Source organism: Hermetia illucens, chromosome 5, assembly GCF_905115235.1.
Source record: "Hermetia illucens chromosome 5, iHerIll2.2.curated.20191125, whole genome shotgun sequence".
Lineage (NCBI taxonomy): Eukaryota > Metazoa > Arthropoda > Insecta > Diptera > Stratiomyidae > Hermetia > Hermetia illucens.
Window position 1 is genome coordinate 78871927 of NC_051853.1, and position 21467 is coordinate 78893393.

General features: G+C 44.8%; 1 protein-coding gene across 2 annotated transcripts in view; it reads right to left on the minus strand.

The window, feature by feature from the left end:
- Window positions 1-21467, minus strand: part of LOC119656638 (adenylate cyclase type 9) — a 313256-nt gene that overhangs the window by 50292 nt on the left and 241497 nt on the right. For both annotated transcript variants that reach the window (XM_038063082.1, XM_038063081.1), the window contains exon 3: window positions 7300-7577. In XM_038063082.1, coding sequence (XP_037919010.1) covers window positions 7300-7547 — 248 coding nt within the window. In that variant the 5' untranslated portion in view covers window positions 7548-7577. The remainder of the gene's footprint in view (window positions 1-7299; window positions 7578-21467) is intronic.

Below are 21467 nucleotides of genomic sequence, written 5' to 3' on the forward strand. Positions count from 1 at the left end.
GTCCAAATAAGGTGGAAGCCTCATCAAGTGGCGCGACTGACCGTGCGGATATGGCAACTTCAATACCTTGTAGTGCCCCTGTTCCGGAAGAAAGCTCAATCAGAATCGCTAGTCCTGAGCAGATGGATTCGGACACAAACCGAATGCAAGTACAGTCGACCGTCCTAGCTAGAGGCGAAGAAGAAAGGCTCATCAGGAAATGCGTAGTAGTGGTGAAGTGGATGCGGTCGGCAACGCTCCTCCAGAGGAACGTCAGCAAAGGCGTCAAAAACGGGCTGAGGGAACTGGAGGAACTATTGGACCGCATCTCCTTCTATAGGTGAACGTGGAGAGCAGAAACAGCCGCACTCCCCGCTGAGAATGCTGCTTGCGTCAAACGGACTGCAGATAGCCTACTGCAAAGCGAACTGGGGGAAAAGGAGAAAGAGGACGACGTGCCCGAATGAGATTTCATCGAAGTAGTTTCCAGGGTCTAAAAAAAGAAGGCGAAGAAGGAAAAAAAGAAACAACTGACTCCGCTTGGCTGCCAACCAAAAGCCAGAAGTAGAGAAGACGAGGAAACGGAGAAGGACTAGACAGTCGGCTCTGTTCATATAGCTGACGGGAGGCGAAACATTTGCGGAAGTCTTTAGTGAAATTCGCTACAGGATGAAAGCCGAAGACAACGGAGCAAAGGTGCCTTCCATACGGAAAACGAAGAGTGGTAGAGCTCTCGTCGAACTGGGCGCAAAGACAACTAACAAGAGTACGTTCTGCGAAGCGGCCAAGATGTTATTGGGGGAGAAGGCTCTTGTTTCCAGCCTGGAGCTCATGTGCTCTCTAGAAATCCAGTCTCTTGACTGCCTTACAGAAAAGGTCGAAGTAGACGAGGCGATGAAGCGTGAATGTCCAGAGGTAACCAATGCCCGGGTTTGATGCGATTTGACGCCCTGGAGGACGCCGTTTCGAGCACGGAGGGACGAATCCTGGTAGGCGGTGATTTTAATGCCAGGGTTCTTGAATCGATCATGCCTCAGTCAAACTGCAAAGGGAAACAGGTTCTGGAAATGGCAGCGAGAACCGGGCTCGTGGTTTTAAACACCGGATCCAAGCCAAAGTTTCGGCGCCCAGACTGTGAAGGAAGCATTCCAGACATCACTTTTGCGTTGGGATTTCTGGCATCATCGGTGGCGAGTCCTAGAAGACTTCTCGGCAAGTGATCACCAGTACATTGCGTTCGAAGTGGTTGACGTTACTTGCCGGCGAGCACGAACGCGACGCTCCCCCTACCTGTGGAATGTTGCGAGGGTGAACATCGGGAAGTTTATCGAAGCTCTTGGAACAGGCAGGGCCGCGCTGGAAGGCGCTCCGTGGGGTCGTAGTATCGCAGCTGACACTGTCTTAAATTCAGTGATGAGCCTGATAACGACGGTATGTGACGCTTCTATGCCGCGGAGGGGCCCCAGGCGCGACAAGCCTTCTATATACTGGTGGACGGCAGAAATCGACGATATACGGAGGGAGTGTCATAAGCTCCGCCGTTTGGCACAACGTGTCCACGCCAAAGAGGGGGCACGTGTCATAAAGGCAGAGTATAGATTAGCAAAAAGGAGACTCCGCAGCGCTATAAAGAAAAGCAAAGCTCGCGGCTGGCAGAACCTTATCTGAATAAGGACCCATGGAGACTTGGCTATAAGCTTGTCATCCGGAAAATCGGGGCTCTGCGGAGGCCCTGCAGTATCGACCAGATTGACCGAAGTGTGCGGGCATTGTTCTTCAGACACCCTGCGCGGGTTGACGTAAATAGTGCCGAAAGCGTCGAGGATTGCCCCCTTTTCACAATGAGAGAGCTCGAAGAAGCAGTTCTCACTATGAAAAACAAGAAGGCGCCAGGCCCTGATGGCATCCCGGCGGAAGTTTACAAGCTGGTGTTCCGCCAACAGCCAGAAATGCAACCTGAAATGTTCAACTCCCGCTTGAAGGAGCGTATTTTTCCTTGTCGCTGGAAAGTCCCGTTGGGGAGTTCCGTCCCCACGTACTCGAGGAGGGCGATCAGACCCGAGTCTGCAAGGAACTCATCTGAAGTGGCTCTGCCACGAAGCCTCACCGGAGGTTATCTGGTACCATGGGAACCGGGATGGCCCTCTGAGAGCATATGCTCCAGGAGAAATCCTGGAGGATGTGCTCTCGGCCCGGTTATTTGCGGTTGGCCCCCTAGTGGGAGTTTCATGGTGGTTGTGGCTATGCCTACATCGCGGGCAGAGCTCCTCGGAGTTTAAGCGTGGAGTTGCGTTGTGCAACTCGGGTGCCGTACTCCTTAGTTGCGGCAGAGGTGTTAGATAGGCCTCGCATCCACTGGTCTGAATGCTGAGCCTGAACTCAGTATAAACCAGGACCGCTGTGCTTGCATGGGGGGGGGGGCTCTGATTGTAGTCCCAAAATCAATCCGTGTCCGAAGAGGACCGTGGGATCAAGCCTTCACGACAGGTACTCACGTTAAACCCCCAGGACTTTCGTGTCGCTGGAAAGTGGCCAGACTCGCGTTGATCAGTAAGGCTAAAGGAGAACCGGAACTCCCGTCTGCATACCGACCGCTGTGCTCGACACGACCTGAAAAGTGCTCGAGAAGCTCATCAGGAATAGACTCGCTGAAGTGATCCGCGCTGCCGGGGACTTATCCGCAAGGCAGTTCGGGTTCAGAACAGGGAGATTTATAATGGATGCTATTATGGAGGTCGTAGATGCGGTTCATAAAGTCGAGGCACACAGCCGCCAGTCTCGACGGATAGTGCTCCTCATAACGCTTGATGTCAGAAATGCCTTCAATTCCGTAAGATGGGCAGATATGCAAGGCACACTAGAAACCTCATTTCACGTGCCAAGCCATTTCTTACGGATATTGAGGGATTATCTGAAAGACCGCTCCCTGTTCTATGAGCCGCTAGAGGGCCAAAGGAGGATGGAAATCACGTCGGGAGTAGCGGAGGGATCCGTCCTAGGGCCGCACCTCTAGAACGCTTCTTATGATAGTCTGCTGAGACTCGATATGCCCGAAGAGTCGCGCCTGGTCGGTTATGCAGATGACATTATGGCCCTTGTTGCCGGACGCACTGCTGAACAGGCGCAAAGCAGACTTGGCATATTGATGCGACGGGTAAGCGGAAAAAATCCGAAATAGTGATCTTGACCAGAAGGAGAATCTTGACCCTGCGTCCCATATCGATCGGCGAGTTGACTATAGTGTCAAAACCAGCAGTTGAATACCTTGGTTTAATGCTCGACTCGAAGATGAGCTTCTTCGAGCAAATTAAATCAGACGCAGACAGGGCGGCAGCTGGAGTCGCGGCCTTGAGTTGGCTAATCGCGAATGTCGGCCCTACATCAACTAGAAGACGTCTCCTTATGGGAGCAACGGAGCCGGTTCTGCTCGATGGTGCGGAGGTATGGGCCGATGCCCTTGACAAGGAGGTGCATCGTATAGGCCTTGCTCAAGTGCCGAGGCGGGGAGCTTTGCGAGTGGCGTCGACCGGAACCGTTTTCGTAAGGTGGAATAGGCTCTGTTGGCAGCGAGCAACCGTATGTGGATTTCATCGTCGAAGCTCTTATCGGTTCTGATTTTCAACCCGAGATAGGAGACACAATCAACGGTCCCAGAGTTGTAGTCTCCTATCTTTATTGTTGACAGTGTCATCATATATTTCGTCTTGCTTTCATTGATGTGCAGCACAAGATCTCGCGTCGCCTGCTCAATCCGGATGAAGGCAGTTTGTACATCTCGGGTTGTTCTTCCCATAATGTCAATATCGTCAACAAAGGTCAGTAGTTGGGCGAACTTAAAGAGGATGGTACCTCTCGCATTTACATCAGCATCACGGATCACTTTTTCCAGGGCCAGATTAAAAGGAGTGGGCAATAGGGTATTTCCTTCTCTTAGACCGTTGTTGATGTTGAATGGTCTCGTGAGTGATTCTGCTGTTTTTATCTGATCTGGTACTTTGGTCAAGGTCAGCCGAATCAGTGTTATCAATTTCATCGAGATACTAAATTCTCCCGCAACACTGCACAGTTTTATACTGACTATGCTAATAATAGGCGGCCTTAAAGTCGTTGAAATGATGGTGCAACTGATGGCCATACTCCGACAGTTTTTCCATCGCTTGGTGTACAGAGAAAATCTGATCTATTGCTGATTTGCCTGGAGTGAAGCCTCTTTGGTATGGGCCAATGATTTTCTCGGTGGATGGGACTATGCGACCTAGCAAGATAGCGGAGACTTATAAAAGGTACTCAGCAACGTGACACCCCTATAATTGCTGCACTGCACTCCCTTTTTATGTATGGGGCAGATAATGCCTCTTTGCCAGCCATCAAGCATTGATTCGCTGTCCCGCACGTTGACCATCGGTTGATGAACTGGTTTCCACTCGCGGCATTCTTCCGTTCCATTGCTAGCTTACATTCATCGTCGAACCAGCCATTCCGACTTTGTTTTACGACATGGGCCATGTATGTTTGCGGCGATATTAATGATAACGTTTTTCAGACTATTGTGAAGATTATTCGTCGATGATTCATCTCCAGGACCTTTGTTGACTGCGGTTGTTACGGCGTCCATTTCCCCCTGTACTTAGGTGTTTGTTACGGAGGATGGTTTCAGTGTTAACTCTCAACTAATTGTCAGAGGGGGTTCTGGGCGGTGTTGTTATTTGAGTTCGGAGCACCATGCCAACGAGATAGTGATCCAAGTCTATATTGGCCCTGCTATATGTTCTGCCATTCATCAGGGCTGAAAGGTGGCGGCGTTCAATCAGTATGATTAATTTGATTAAAAGTGGGCCCGTTTGAAGAGGCACACTTTCGTTTGTGGACTGCTTTCCGCGCGAACCAGGTACTTCCAACAACCAACTGAATAATCTGTATTCCGTTAACATAGGTAGTTTTATGTAAGTTATGAGAGCCAACATATTGCCTGAACACGGGCTTCGTTAAAATCTTCAAGCATGATTTTCTTACCAGGGGGGGCAGACATTCTTCTCCAACGCTGTGAACTGGACGTGTAAGTTAACGAAGTTTAGATTCCTAAATTTGCCTCGCAAACGCAGAGTTTTCAAAGTTAATAATAGCAGTTTTCATTTTTTGGGTTACTAGGAAACCTATTCCAAACGAACTCATCATCTGGTATGCTTTACGACAACACTTCGTGCCAGAAGAACTCGTGCGCTGGGTTCAATTGCTCTACCACGATCCGAAAAGTAAAGTTCGAAGTATGGCGGGTGTATCAAACCCGCTTGGTGTCTCTGTTGTTGTTCATCACGGAAGCGCTCTCTCACCAGTCCTCTTTGTTCTTGTTATGGACACCGTCACACGGGATATCCAACGTCCAGCGCCCTACGCACTCCTTTATGCAGATGATGTTTTCCTAGCATCTGATAGCAAAAATGATCACGAACAACTTGTTCAAAAATGGAATGATCGCCTCATGCAACGCGGTCTGAGATTGAATTTAAACAAAACTGAATTTTTGACGACCGATCCCCATGAAACAGGCACTACCGCTGCCAAAGACAGTGACCTGCCAATAACTGAGCGATTTAAATACCTCGGGTCAACGCCATCGGCCAATGGAGAACTGCGTTATGAAATTGCTTCACGCATTAACGCAACCTGGATGAGGTGGCGTTCCACAACTAGTGTTCTTTGTGATTGACGTATCAACGAACGTCTCAAATCTAAAATTTACCGCAATGTCGTCCGCCCAGTCGCTCTCTATGGTTCTGAGTATTGGCCGACTATAAAAGACAATGAACGTCGTCTTGCGGTAATCGAGACGAAGATGCTACGTTGGACTAGTGGCGTCAAACGTTTAGATCACATCCGAAATGAGGATATCCGCGATCGTTATGAGGTTGCACCGATCGTGGAAAAGTTGCGAGAGAGGCGTCTTCGATGGTATGGTCACGCAATTCAGAGAATTCACTTGTCAAGATTGGTCTGAACATCGAAGTCGATGGTAAACGACAAAAAGGCTGACCTAAACAACGGTGGCTTGATACGCTAGATGAGGATTTGAAAGCCTCGAGATTGCACCCAGATCAGGCATTCGATAGAGCCAAATGACGAAGTCGATCACGATGAGCCGACCCCGCTTGTGAACGGGACAAAGGCTGAACAAAAAGAAGAAGTTTACTGGATGGGCACTATAATATATGGTCGATTAGCTCTTCTCCATGAAGCTCGTCCCAGTCTCCTTGTAACGCAGTTATATAAGCCTTATATTGGATGGTATCGGCCAACTGCTGAGCAACATTCAGTCTGTACAGAGAGTGCACGTTCCACGAGAAAATACGCAAATCGTTACCCCTTTTTCGTTCCCGGGTTTGTCATTGTAAAATGTAACCAGTCCGAGGCTCCTTTTGTCGCTTCATAACTTCGATTTTCCATGTAGCGTTATTAGACCTACCAAACTCCCAACTTGGAGAACCAATTGGCACTATTTGTCCCGTTTTGAGGTTAGGGAGACTCGCATGATCCTTGTCCGTCTGCAGCTTTTCTTTAAGAAAACGCTCCTGGCGATGACCAGGTGGAGCTGGAGATCGGGTTTGGTATTGATACAAATAGGAGCCGGTCAGATACTAAGCTATACACAACGGTCTATTCAGTCATTTATTCTAGAGACTTGATAGGCACTTAGTACGTAACACCCCAACATGGGCACTTTTACAACAATCGTCTGGTCCTGTAGTTGAAACTCAGAAATCTCAATTAATGGTCGCGAATTGATATAAGTTTTTACTGTTATTGATGACTTAACACCGACACGATACTGTCGTGGAAATTTTCCCATTTGAAGGTTTCTCCAAATTGGATTTGTGATTATACGATTCGCCGATGCTTTTAACCACTTCCAATACCATTCGGATGGAGCTGCTAAATAGAGGAAAAGCCAGGATTCCCGAATTCCACATAAATGTTGTAGGTGATAAATTCCAGCCAAGTTCGAAAATAATTGAGTGCAAATTGAGTTAGTGGAAATGAGATTGTTTGCGAGCGAATAGAGTACAAACAGCTTTGATTACGTGGTGACTTTGTGGATGCTGAGTTAGTCCGTGCTTTATTGCATCGAGTAATAGCCTTTCAGATAAACCGAATATCAAACGAGATTTAAGTGCGATACATCACAGAGAGGGAACACGTCAATCTAATCCACTTTAAACTAGATTACATGGTTCAATTTGCATTTGACGATCAACTTAAATTCACATCTTTTTTGAGTTCCATAAAGCGCCTGATTGGAGTTCGCGGGAATGCCAAACAACTCACCTGAATCTCATGCGGATTTGTGCAAAGATGCTCTGCTGATATTGCTCCTCCAGGACGACGGAATCGAAACGTGGATCCAGCCAGGATTTGGCCGCGGCCCGTTCAAACGCCACCGGCAACATGACGCTACAGCACGAATGGCGTCGTCCTGTTTGACTCAGGTACAGTTGGATGTGAGGCGCGAGTGCAATCTGTATATCATCCGTGGAATTGTTGCGACTTTCGTTCACTAGAACGCCGGGTGGCATTGCCGTGAAACTTACCGATGCTCGCCGCGACTGAAATTCACAAGAAAAAGATGAAAAGATTTAGAGAATAGTATACAAATCAGATACAGGAAAGATGAAGATGCAGATAAGATTATGTACTTTGCTTAGAAGCGCTGATAAGCTTAGATGTGCAGATAGACATGGAGATTTGTTTCTTTGTAAACGGCGGTGTGTCGTGGAAAATTATTCTTGAGATAGGTTACAGACATTTCCGCTGGCTTGTTTGGATATGCAGATTTTTTGTTTTGATATTGATATTTGGCGGGTTGGGGGCTGGGCTAACACTTTTCTATGAGTTCGACAATGGACTCTGCAAATAGGTGCTAATTTCATCGCTTATCACTTTCTTATGTCTCGTGACTTTATAGGTGTACATACTTAGTCAAACGCTTTCATATTAAATTAGGTGAGAAGTTCCCACTGTTTTAAGATTTTACAGAAAATGAAACTGAACTGAAACCTAAATATTTGCCTGCCTCGGGCATGATATATGTGCAATATTGACTTGAAATCTGTTAGTTATGAAGCAGCAAAACATTGATAGAAATTAAACCGATTAAATGATATCGAATAAAAACAACGTCGACTCTATCGTCTCCTTTCATATAATTTAACTTTACATTATGATGACGTCAGACGCGTGTTAAAGCGCAATAAATTCACACGAAATACAAAGCTTCAACCTTTTATTACTTTGTAATAATAGTTGGATTTGCTTCAAACTTTCCAGAATTTTATCTTATATTATTCCTTATGTGTTTGGATGGCTCAGCGCTTAGAGTGCTCCGCTGTCGTATAGAACACAAATCAAGGCCCAGATCCAATTGGATTGTCGCGCCAATGATTATTATTATTATTGCTTGTACTGATGGTTTTTTGGATAAATTTTTAAAATATGCCACTATTAACTTTATTTGGGCAGATATCGGACTGGGAATGGTATTTCGAGGCCTAGAATTCGTATAGACGCACCATCACCATCAGATTTTTCGGTTGGATAGAAGCGGCAGAAGCTGGTAAACCTCCAGAGGAGCCATTCTCCTATAGACCCATATGTCTTCTAGACACCATGGAGAAAATGTTGGAACGGGCAATTTACAGTAGATTATTCCCGATTGTAAACAGTCAAGGAGGTCTGTCTGATTGACATTATGGGTTACGTAGAGCCAGATCAGTCACTGATGCCAGTAAATTGGTTGTTGACTTGGCCCAAAATGCAATTCACGGAAAGGGTAGTACTAGCAAACATTGTGTGGTCGTCATTCTGGACGTGAGGAATGCATTCAATTCGGCCAACTGGAACTTTGCTGCGACGATTAGAATTCCCACCAGCCTCGCTGCTATTGTCGATAACTACTTGGGAGAATAAACGCTTTTTTATGACAACCATAATGGACCCAAGAAGAACGTCGTGCTAACGGGCATCCCACAGGGCTCCGGACTGGGCTCACTAATGTGGAGCATCATGTACAATGATGTACTTGACTTTTCAGTCCTGTTAGTGCTGGGTTACGGTGAAGAAATAGCACTAGTTCTGGCCGCAAACCATCTCGAAGATGCTGAATTGTAGTCACGCGAAGCAATCGGTGCTTTCAAGGATTGGTTACAGAGCACTGGCACTTGCGGAAAAAAAGGCTTAAGCGGTCTTTGCCACCAAGCGCCATAAAGGAAATAAAGCCCGCATTAGAATTGGGAATCATATCATCTCCCCAAGCGGGCTATCAAATACTTGGGAGTGATGATAGATGTAGAACACAATTTTAAGTCGCAACGATGATGCCGACTGATATCTTGACAGACAAGATGATGAAAATATATACACATATATATATATATATATATATATATAATATATGCAAGGGAGAGATCCATAAGTAGATGGCAATAGCGAAGGCACCAGTTAGAAAAGAGTCGTTGGACTTACATGTCGATCTCTACTATTAGGGTCAGATCAATTAAAATCTCACCCAGTTTCTCAAATGTTATGGAGGTGCCCGTCAGTACCTCTATAGGTTTAAATTGGACACTTAACCTGAGTGTCCAAACTCCGATGAAGTCTCGCAGGACCCATCACACGAATTATTCCAATGCCCAAGGCTCGTGAAAGAAAGGAGTAACCAAGAGGAAACTTTAGCTGAAATGCTATCATCGGAGAGTGTTGTCCGAAGAAGTTATGTCAGAAGGATTAAAAATCAACTTTATGATGGCAGCAATTCAGGAAAAACTGCAAAAACCAGAAGAGTCCTCGGATAGAAGACCTAGCTGGAATGAGTGAGTAACTAATATATATGAGTAACTAATGATATACCTCATGGTGGTTTCACGGAGCAGAAGGGTCGTGTTATTGTTGTGATTCGCGCCAATATGTATTACAACTTACCCAAACTTCGCAGTGATTTTCAACAGTTGGAATGCTTTAAGAAAAATATTGTAGAAACTAAGCTAATTGTGTCTACCAATAAAAGGTTTTTCTAAAGAACAACAAATGTGAATGGAATAGGAATAGGATAGGAATAGGAGGATAGGAATGATATAGATGTTAAAATTAAGGAAGAGGAGAGATTCAACTTGATCACGCTAATGAAGTGAATAATTAGTTCTTCAAAAGCATATTGGGAAACTAATGACTTAGTCAAAAAGTTAACTTCTTCCTATTCATGTTGGGGGTAAATGAGGAAATTTTACCCGAACAATTGCAAACATATCCCCGTAACGCAAAGTTTTCTGTTCCTGGCGTGACGTTTTTATTATAATAAATGAACGAAAGTATGTTGGCAATGAATAGGAGGAAGTAAACTTCGGGACTCAGGAAAAACTCCAGAATACATGTTGTCTTCAGCGAACTTTCTGGAATTGGTTATGGGCCACCTATACCCGAACTGTTGTAGTTAATGAGAAGCGCGCATTACTGAACTAAACTACTAAAAATATTTTGTTGATGGGCTGGTAGAGATTGGTACCATACCTAGATAATCTAGAGAGCGAAGTCTTTGAAGGGAGCCTCGATTGTCCATGATGATAATTTGTCGCATGCATTAGATACGTTCAGTGAAAATTAGTTGGATGCTTTCGCGTTATCTATTCCAATTTTAATTTTCTGCGAGTTTGTTCGGAGACCAATCTTTTTTCTTCAGCCTTTGTCCCGTTCACAAGCGGGGTCGGCTCGTCGTGATCGGCTTCGCCATTTGGCTCTATCGAATGCCTGATCTGGGTCCAATCTCGAGGCTTTCAAATCCCCATCCAGCGTATCAAGCCACCGTTGCTTAGGTCTGCCTTTTGGTCGTTTACCATCGAGTTCGATGTTCAGACCAATCTTTGCAAGTGAATTCTCGTTTGCACGAATTGCGTGACCATACCATCGAAGACGCCTCTCTCGCAACTTTTCCACAATCGGTGCAACCCCAAACGATCGCGGATATCCTCATTTCGGATGTGATCTAAACGTGTGACGCCACTAGTCCAACGTAGCATCTTCGTCTCCATTACCGCGAGACGCCGTTCATTGTCTTTTATGGTCGGCCAACACTCAGAACCATAGAGAGCGACTGGACGGACAACATTGCGGTAAATTTTAGATTTGAGACGTTCGTTGATACGTCGATCACAAAGGACACCAGTTGTGGAACGCCACTTCATCCAGGTTGCGTTAATGCGTGAAGCAATTTCATAACGCAGCTCTCCATTGGCTGATAGCGTTGACCCGAGGTATTTAAATCGCTCAGATCTGGGCAGATCACTGCCGCTGACAGTGATTGTGCCTGTTTCATGGGGATCGGTCGTCAAAAATTCAGTTTTGTTTAAATTCAATCTGAGACCGTGTTGCATGAGGCGATCATTCCATTTTTGAACAAGTTGCTCGAGATCATTTTTGCTATCAGATGCTAGGAAAACATCATCTGCATACAGCAGTGTGTAGGGCGCTGGACGTTGGATATCCCGTGTGACGGTGTCCATAACAAGGACAAAGAGGAGTGGTGAGAGGGCACTTCCTTGATGAACTCCAACAGAAACACGAAGCGGTTTTGATACACCCGCCATACTTCGAACTTTACTTTTCGGATCGTGGTAGAGCAATTGAACCCAGCGCACGAGTTCTTCTGGCACGAAGTGTTGTCGTAAAGCATACCAGATGAGTTCGTGTGGTACACGGTCAAACGCTTTCTCTAGATCCAGAAAGGCAATGTAAAGAGGGCGATGCTTCTCACGGTGTTTCTCCATGAGTAACCGCGCAGCGTGTATTGCGTCAGTAGTTCCGCAGTTCTTGACAAATCCGGCTTGATTCACGGTTATTTCAACGATTTCGCGAATACGGTTGTCAAGAATGCGTTCAAAAATCTTCATGGTATGGGAAAGTAACCGGATCGGACGGTAATTTGAACATTCTGCTGGACTACCTTTCTTTTTCCATATTGGAACAGTGGTACTTTCTTGCCAGTCAGATGGTGTTCTTCCTTCCTGAATAACCCGGTTAAAGAATTCACTCAGCCACGGTGTTGGGTCCCAGCTCTTTGCTTTCCAGAGCTCAGATGCGATGTCGTCAGGTCCTGGTGCTTTCCCCGATTTTATTTGTTTTATTGCCTCCTCGACTTCAGTTGCGCTGACTGGTGGAACTGCTCCAAATGTCGGCAATGATTGTGGAAGTGGAGGATGAGCAAATTCTTCAGTTGAAATCTGCTCGAAGTATTCTCGCCATCTATCCGTCGCGGCTCGACGATCAGTAAGCAAAGTACCGTTCTTGTCATTAACACAACAGAAGTGTTCGATATCCTGTGTGCGTTCATCACGGCTTTTAGCAAGTCGGTACAGATCTCTCTCGCCATCCCGAGTGTCCAGTTTATCGTAAAGATTTTTGAAATGATTCGCTCGGGTGACAGCGACCGTTTTCTTTGCTTCCCGGTTGGCATTCTTATAAATTTGCCAATTAGCAGGCGTTTTATCGTCGAGAAATTTGTGGTAGAGACGTTTCTTCTCACGGACCTTCATTTCAACATCATCATTCCAAAGCCAAGTATCTCGGTTGATGTACCGCTTACCCGGCTTGGTGACCCCGAGGGTTGCAGAGGCCGCTTTGTGGATCGTGTCTTTCATTTGGTTCCATGATTCTTCCACATTCGTAATGGTTGGCAATCGTATGAGTGAGGCCGTTTCTTCGTTCTTCTCACCAAATCGCCACCATTTAATGCGCGGCGGGCCAGTGCGTTCCTCACGCCATTTTATCGGTGGCTTAATTCGCAGGACAGCAATCAACGGCCGATGTTGAGGTGCGATGGTCTCATAGGGAACGACTTTGCAATCAGTGACAGTGGTAAAATGTTGGCGTCTTATGAGAATATAGTCGATTTGCGTTTTATTGTTCCCACTATAAAATGTGGGAAGATAAGACAATCGTTTGATGAACCATGTATTCATAAGTACAAGGTCATGGGTGTCCGCAAAATCGATTATACGCTCGCCACCTTCGTTGCGCGCTCCGAACCCCCTTCCCCCATGGCACCTGTTACCGTCTGCCTTTTCACCCACATGACCATTAAGGTCGCCGGCAATGATTATGTAATCGTCAGCAGGCACGTGACAAGTCTTTTCATCGAGAAGTTGCCAGAAGGCATCTTTCTCGGCATCAGGTCGGCCTGTCTGTGGCGCATACGCGGTGAAGAAGTGAATAGTGCGATCAGCTGATATAATGGTGAGCTTCATCAGCCGATCATTAAATCGTTCGACTTCTTTAATGACATCACGGAAACCCTCTGAGATGGCAATGCCAACACCATATTGAGTGTGTGGGTTACCAAAATAGAAAAGTTTGTAGTCATTTTTACCGCGTTCGCGTTCAATGTCGCAGCTTTTGGAACCAGACCATCGGGTTTCTTGCAGAGCGCAGATGTCAATGCACCTTTTCCGAAGGGCTCTTGCGAGTTCCTCGGTCTTTCCAGTTAGGGTACCAACATTTAGCGTCCAGACACGTATTTGTTTTGTTCGTTGTGTGCGGACTAACTTGCTTACGTCCTGACGCCGTCCATGCGTCAAGAACCCTTGCCCATTTCTCGACAGGACCGGGGCCCGTCCTGCCGCGTCGACTGAGGTGGACGCCCTAGCATTTATCCGAGGCCTGTGACTTAATCCGATCATCATGTTTGTAACGACATTCTATGCATTTTCTTGGTCGACCTGTCGCGGGGCCTGTCACCAAGAGAGATCAGGTAGGATTTAGCATAGTAGAATAACTCCAACTATACTCTATTTATCTCTTTCCCTGATCTCAGCATTTTATTTTTGTTTTACTGAAGTTAGTACAAAGTACGTTGTCTTAAACCCTCCTTCTTTATCTGGGCTTGGGACCAGCATACTATGTTAATAGCATGGCGGAGTTTTGTTCGGAGACCAATGATATGGTATATAGTTTACGAATTTGATGGCTGTCTTCAGCCGTACTATGCCCACCATCTCGATAACATATTTATATTTTTTTGTTCGAAAGGCACAGAATATTGATCAAATTTGAGGTAAAAAGTGTGATTTAAATCCATGTTTTCATTGCGGGTGTTTCCTACAAAAACAACCAACAACAACTTTGTAAAATTCCACATTTTCAACGCCATAAATTTATAATTTAATGAACTGTGACCGTTTATTGATTCTTCCATCGAAGCGTACCTGCAGTCAATTTTCCCATATTGAAATTATTGACACTGAAATGTTTACGAGCACATGGATCTCGCAGCGGAATGTAAACATTTCCTGTTTTATCTGAATTCAAAGCTTATTCACCGACGATGTTATTTGGAAGTTCTCGGTTTGACCTCATGCTCGACTCTTGCTGAAGTCAAAAATCAGAGGAAATGGTATAATTTGAAAAGTACATTGACAAGAACAGCAATAAATAGGTATACGGGGAGGGGGTACTGGTGTGGAAACTTCAAAGGAGAATTATTTTGAAAATGCACAGTACATTCTGGTTGATATGTTTGTTGGGACTATTAGAGATGGGAATATTGAATAATTACTCTGTTTATTTTATTAACACAAAGAGCTTTCATAAGAACAAAGAAAGTTGAAAGTCAACAATGGACGGCGGAAATGATTTGCATTAACAAGAGCATCACACACAACTTGAGTTTCTTCGCCAGAATGTATTCTTGTTGCGTACAATAATCCTTAAATGAAACTTCCCAGTTTAGATTATGTTTTAGATGTAGAATTGGTTTTTTTTTGTTTTGGAAATATTGTATGTCTATAAGCGATTCTATAAGATTCTCGTCAATCTCTAGATAGATAATCACGACATAGAAGCTTGGAGGGTTCCATCTAGGACCCTTAAAATAATGCTCACGACAACAGCCCGCGCTCAGTAAAATGTGGAATTCTTCCATAACCTTTTTAAGGTTTTGTGTAAACATAATCGGTTTACTGTCTGTCTGTCAGTCACACGCATTTTTCTCGGAGGCGGTTGTAGCGATTGGCACCAAATTTGGTAGAAAAATTGCATGTATGGGGACCCCCATACATGCAAAAGGGGGGTGTACATTTCTTTTTCATCAAATGTAGTCATGTGGGGTATCAAATGAAAGGTCTCGGTTAGTTCTTTTCGGTCTTGGTTTTGACATTTGTTGAAAACGTGAGGGGTAGGAGGGATTGAAAGTGATCATTTTTTTTACCGACTTGTTTGTAAGATGCATTTAGCGACAGCAGTGATCTGTCCTCGTTTCTTCTGAAGAGATAGTGTAACCTACTGTTCCAGCGGAAAAGGTATACCGAAGTGGTGGAAATAGATTTCCTCTCACACATATTTCCACCACTTCCGTATGCCTGGCACCGCAGGACATAGTAGATCTGGTCAGCTACAGCTAGTAGTGATATTAATATTTAGTATTTTGGGTTGCAGTAAATTTACACGGAAAAGAAAACTTTGAGCTGCTGTAGCTTTGTCAGTGATGGTACGATTTGCCCAAATTTGGCAAAACAGTTTATATTGCTATATTTTTTTACAACTGTAGGGAAACCTCAGACAGACGGGCAGGTAGATACACGGCCTGTGTGGAGCTGCCAGATCTCCCATCAGGCATGACCCCAGATGGCCGATAGGGTCATACGTATTGATGTCTTCATGTAGTCGTCTTTTCTAGCCGTGTATGGGCTGGTGTTTGTTCATCTCTGGTGAATGACTGACTATGGGAAGGATACCCAGAACATAAAGCCACTATGGAAGACGTGAGAAGGAATAAATTTAATATGCAGGAGCTCGAAACCCCAGCACCAGAGGTGGAGAAGGAGATGTTCAAGTGAAGTACCACCAGTAACCAAATCGAAAGTAGATCGCTGGACGGCAAAAAAGCGGAGGGAAGGTCAATGAATGCCAAAGGTGAAGGACTATTTAGAAACAGTTATCCGGTTAGGACTAACTTCGCCATGTTACTAGCATAGCATTCTGGTCATCAGCCCAGGTAAAGAAGGAGGGTTTAAGACAACGTACTTTGTACTAACTTCAGTAAAACAAAAATAAAATGCTGAGATCAGGGAAGGAGATAAATAAAGTATAAGTGGAGTTATTCCACCTGATCTCTCTTTGTGACAGGTCCCGCGACAAGCCGACCGAGAACATGCATCTAATGTTGTTAGAAACAACATGTTCGGATCGAGTAATAAGCTTGCGGAAAGTGTCAGGGCGTCCAGGACAGGCCCCGGTCTGTCGAGAATTGGGCAAGAGTTCTAAGCCTCGGGATTGCATCCAGATTAGGCATTCGATAAAACCAAATAGCGGAACCGATTACGACGAGCCGACCTCGCTTGTGCACAGGACAAAGGCTGAAGAAAAAGCAGAAAAGGTATCCGGTTAGTTACCCTACACACAGCTTGGTGCAAAAATAGTCGAGCTGTCGGAGTGTATGAACGACAAGCACAACTGCGCTAAACCATAAGAAATAAGTCCTCCAAGTGCGAGCTCCGACAATCGAATATCGAATCGAAAATCTAAGAAGAACGAAAATGGTAGATGGACCAAGACGGCTAGAAAAAATGGAAAGAAGAAATCGAAAGTGCGAATTCGCTCAGAGGCAATTGTGATCTCCAGCAAGGGCAATTTGTCCTACCCAAAGATATTGAAAAAGGTCAAAACTGACCCCGACCTAAAAGATCTAGGCAAAAATGTCAGTAAGATTCGACAGGTCCAGACCAGGGTGACCTCATGTTGAGCCACCTTGGGAAAAACGAATGGCTTTCGAACCCAAGTTTAGAACTCACTTGAGATGCGAATGTCAGAGTACGAGTCCAAGAACATGAGGTGTCTGTAGACCAGTTCAAGGATTTGGATGAAGTGACATCCAAAGGAGAAATTTGTACTGCCTTGAAGGAACAGTTCAAGTTGAAGGAACGTGCCGGGCAGTCTATTGTCAGTTTGCGAAAAGCCTATGCCAGTACGGAAACGACTACATTGCGACTACCAGTGGAGGCAGCACAGAAGCTACTGGCGGGCGAAAAAGTTCGAATCTGATGGGTTGTCTCCCGTCTGAGAGGATAAATTTCTTTAAAGAGGTGCTTCAAGTGCCTCATGTTTAGTCACTTCGTGAAGACATGCATGAGCGACATTGATCGGTCCAGCAATAGGACGGCACTGAAAACTTCCAGCGACCTCTAAATGTGACGGCAACTTCGGTGGTAACCACAGACGAGCTGTTGGAGATCTGCAGCAAAATAGGTGACAGTAAAGCTCCGGCCCTGGACGCAATATCGACTCAGGTCCTTAAGCTCGCCGTGGAATCCAGACCGCACGCATTCGCCGAGTTGTTCGAGGCGTGGACATGCATGGGATATTCCCTACAGCATGGAAGCGGCAGAAATTGGTAATGTTATCTAAGGCTGACAAACCTCCAGGTGAGCCATCTTCCTATAGACGCATATGTCTTCTAGACATTATGGGGAAAATGCTAGAGCGGGTAATCTATAATGGATTGCCTCTGGTTGTTGACAGCCAAGGAGGCCTCTCAGATCGACAGTATGGGTTCCGTAAAGCCAGATCAACCATAGATGCCATCAAATTGGTTACCCGTTCAACCGAAAGTGCAGTTCACGGAAAAGGTGGTACTAGCAAATATTAATAATAATAATCTTTGACGCAACAATCCATATTGGATCAGCACTTTATTCAAGACCGTAACGGTACACTACAGGATTTCAGAACCCTGTAGGAGGCAATGTGGTCAGTATTGTGCCCGCCCGAGATTATTACCCTGATTTGACATCACAGCTGAGTCGACTGGTATCCGACGTCAAATCACGATGCAAATTCCACTGCCACCAGTGAGATTTGAACCGTGACCTTCCGTATGACAGCCTTGTGTTCTAACAACTCAGCTATCCAGACACTAGAAAATACTGCTCGACATGTATACAAAAGCCCTAGCGACGGTTGGTGTTCCCACTTATCTCGCTGCCATTTTGGGGAATTACTTGCGAGAACAGACGCTCTGGTGTAACACCGATAATAGATCCCAGGAGTTAGTTATCTCCGCGGATGCTGCGCAGCGCTCCGTACTGGGCCCATTCCTTTGAAACATCATGGAACGATGTTCTTAATCTTCCGGTTTCGGAGGAGGCTACGGTGGTAGGCAACGCCGACGATATTGCATTGGTTGTGGTTGCAAAGCATCTCGAAGATGTTGAGTTGTACTAATGCGGAGCAATCAGTCCTGTTAAGATTCGGTTGACTAGCGCTGGGTTGGCACTGGCGGAAGATCACCTAGCGCCGGAAGAGATATTTCAATCGCTTTAGAATTGGGAGTCACTTCCAAGTCAGCCATCAAATACTTGGGAGTGGTAATAGATGCAAAGGTCAGTTTTAAGCAGCACGTGGAGTGTATTTGCGAAAAGACACCCACTGCCAGTATGGCTTTGGCAAAAATGATGCTTGTAGCCAGGGTGGTGAGTTCAATCTTACTGTATGCTGTTGCAATTTGGGGATCAACGTTGCATATTTTATCTACGAAAAACAGACCTAAAGGTGTGTTTTGCCTTCTGAACCGTCTCAGATGATGCAGCGGAATGCGCCGTGATGTAATATCTGAAGGTGGTTCCAGGCGGTAGGTGGGGAGTTGGGAGCGAAGAAAAACACCACACACTGGCGTGTCCAGGCTAGTGTCTTCTCCTCTCCTTAAAAAAAAAGACACATCGACTTGATTCTAAAAAGGTTTTGTTTTACACAAAAGCTTAATGAAGGCTACCGCCTTGGTCCAGCAAAATATAAAATAAAGGAGATTTCCCTCGGGTCTCGCATCACGACTGCAGAAGCCAAAAGTTATTAACATTTAGCATCCCCAAAAAGTCAGCCAAGCATTTAATTTCTCGATGGCGGGAAAGTAAAGATTGGGTTGATCATCGGCAGAAAAAGGAAGGAGTACGGTGGAATCATCCGGTATCTCTAGTGCTATTGTATATCTGAAAACATATAGCTGGGGTATGCAAACGGTAGGATAGGAACATTTTGCGTTCCAGCAAATATTGCTTGGATATAATGGCTGCACGTGCCCGGTCGGACCGTCATTTTTTTGTTTTACATTTGCGGATTTAGCTCGCATGTTTTGTGGACTGACCTTCACGGTCGATTTAGTCAACTTATTTTAGGTTCTGGGACGGCTCTGTCCTCTTGGTCGTCTTCGGCCACTCAGGACAGTCTTCCGGCCACATTAAGTCATTACAAAACATAACTCTGCTCCCGTAGTGCACCAAATCGACTTACGATGGTTTTCTTTTAAAGCTCCTATGTACTGGGTCATTAAGGTCATCAGGTGAGGATATCAAATAAGTTGAGTATGATATCCTGCCATTTAAGTATGCCACAAATGATACCTGACGTGAATGGAAGTTGATATTTTCGAATCAGATATATCCATAGTCAGCACGAATTTGAATAAATGCCGCCGCTTCAGGCACGAAAAAGAGGATAGATGCAGAACGAGCGAATTCTGTTAGTGTGATTAGAAATATAACTAGAAAGTATTAAGATTAGTCAAGAAATAATTGATTCATCAAATTTTGTCGCCCCCCAGGCAGGGTACTTGTCCTAGATGTTCAGTGGACCTTCAAAAAAATTTATCAGGTCAGTGGATAGAATCGTGATAGCAACTTCCTGATAAAATCTTGATGCCATTTAATGAGCCAGCGATAAAATTATGTTTCCTTTCTTTATTTTTTTCTATTAAATGAGGCGAATGCCAAGGCAAATCTTTAACCAATCAATGAGATACTTTCCATAAATCTCATCAATTGTTTAATAGCATAAATATATTAGCAACAAGGAAGCGACCTTGGAGAAATGGTATATGAGTAATATCGTGGATCTACAATAAATTTATCGCTGCTGCTCGAAACTGACACAACAATAAAGAAAGTCGTAAATTCAAAAAATTTTCCAGCAGAGACTATGAACTGGAAAATGGAACATACTTCGGATTTCCAACACCAATTCTGGTTGGAAGGTTCTTTTAAAATTTTGGTTATTTTACAAGCCATTCCTGAGAAAAAAGACTCGGACTAGAAGCATTTAAAGAAACTTCACATTGAATAAACGAACACGCAACTTACTTGTCCCAGGTTTTTCAGCTCCCTCTCAATCATACGCCAGTATAGAATGTTTTCAATCAACCTTAGCCTTGCGCAGCTGTTTTCCATACTAGCCGCCATTTGGTGGATAGGAGGAAGCTTTTCCTTGCCTCTCGGTTTCATTTTGTCTTGGGGTCGAAAAATAATTTGATCCTATGCGATTGTTGCACTTTCCGTTTGCAATACTCTATATGAACATTGAATTATCACTTGATTATGTCGAATTAATGAACTTTTTATCTTTGTTTTTAAATAAAAAGAGAGACTTAAAATGAGGAAGGAAGCAAAATTCTGGAGAAGGAATATCGATGTTCATATGCAGAGTAGGGAAACACTTTAACACTATCACTGATACTCCAAATTTCTAGGTAAAGGCGACCGATTACCGCAGCCCCAACCGAACTCATCAAGCAGAACGCCGCTAAGAACTATCCTAAGTACTAAAACGACGAGTCGTTAAATAAACGATAATCTCCGGCTGCAAATTTCGTCCGCATATTAATTTTACTAATTTAATTATCGCGAAAATTATCGCATCTCGCTAACACATTAAATCGGCATATTGATTCGGTGATATGAAGCATGGTCACCATCATAGAGGAAGCAACACTTCCAAAACAAACCAAACCTCTCGCGTTAAATGGCCAGTAAATAAAAATAAATTGCAATCTATTATTATCGCCAAACAATGGATCGTCTTTGAGAGTTCGAGTGCCTATCTATGGGGCGAATACATCGTTTCGCCCGCATTCTAATAAAATAGTCGTTGGCTGTCTATTTTGAGAGCCTCCATCTGCTGCCTCCATCATACCAGTTACCACACACACGGTTGTTTACGGCCTTCCACCGTCCATTTAGGCTCAGATACAACTATATCTACGCCGGGTTGAGCAGGCAGATAGCTGGGCTGTCGTGCAGCTCCAGCAACATATACTTGTCTGCTTTGCCAGCATGCCCAATTACGGAGGACGAATTGACCCAGCTTGTGCATTGTTGAATGACTCGAAACCACCTGAGGGAGATGGCTCTGATGCGTGCTCGAAATTGGGGCGGGGAGGCAACATGTGCTCACAGCAGAGTGCTAAGTGCGTTTTCTGTCTGGCGTGTGTAACAAAGGATGATTGCTTACTGTCTAGAATTCGACTAATGTCAGGAATTCTCATTGAATTGAACAGTGGGATCATCTGAAATTTTGGCTCAAGGAACGATTGGTTTAGCAAGAATGTGACTGCAAACAGAAGGAACATTTCGACTGATGCTAGTATTAGAAACTTCTGCTTCCATATATTCTGAAAAGAAAGAGATACTTTC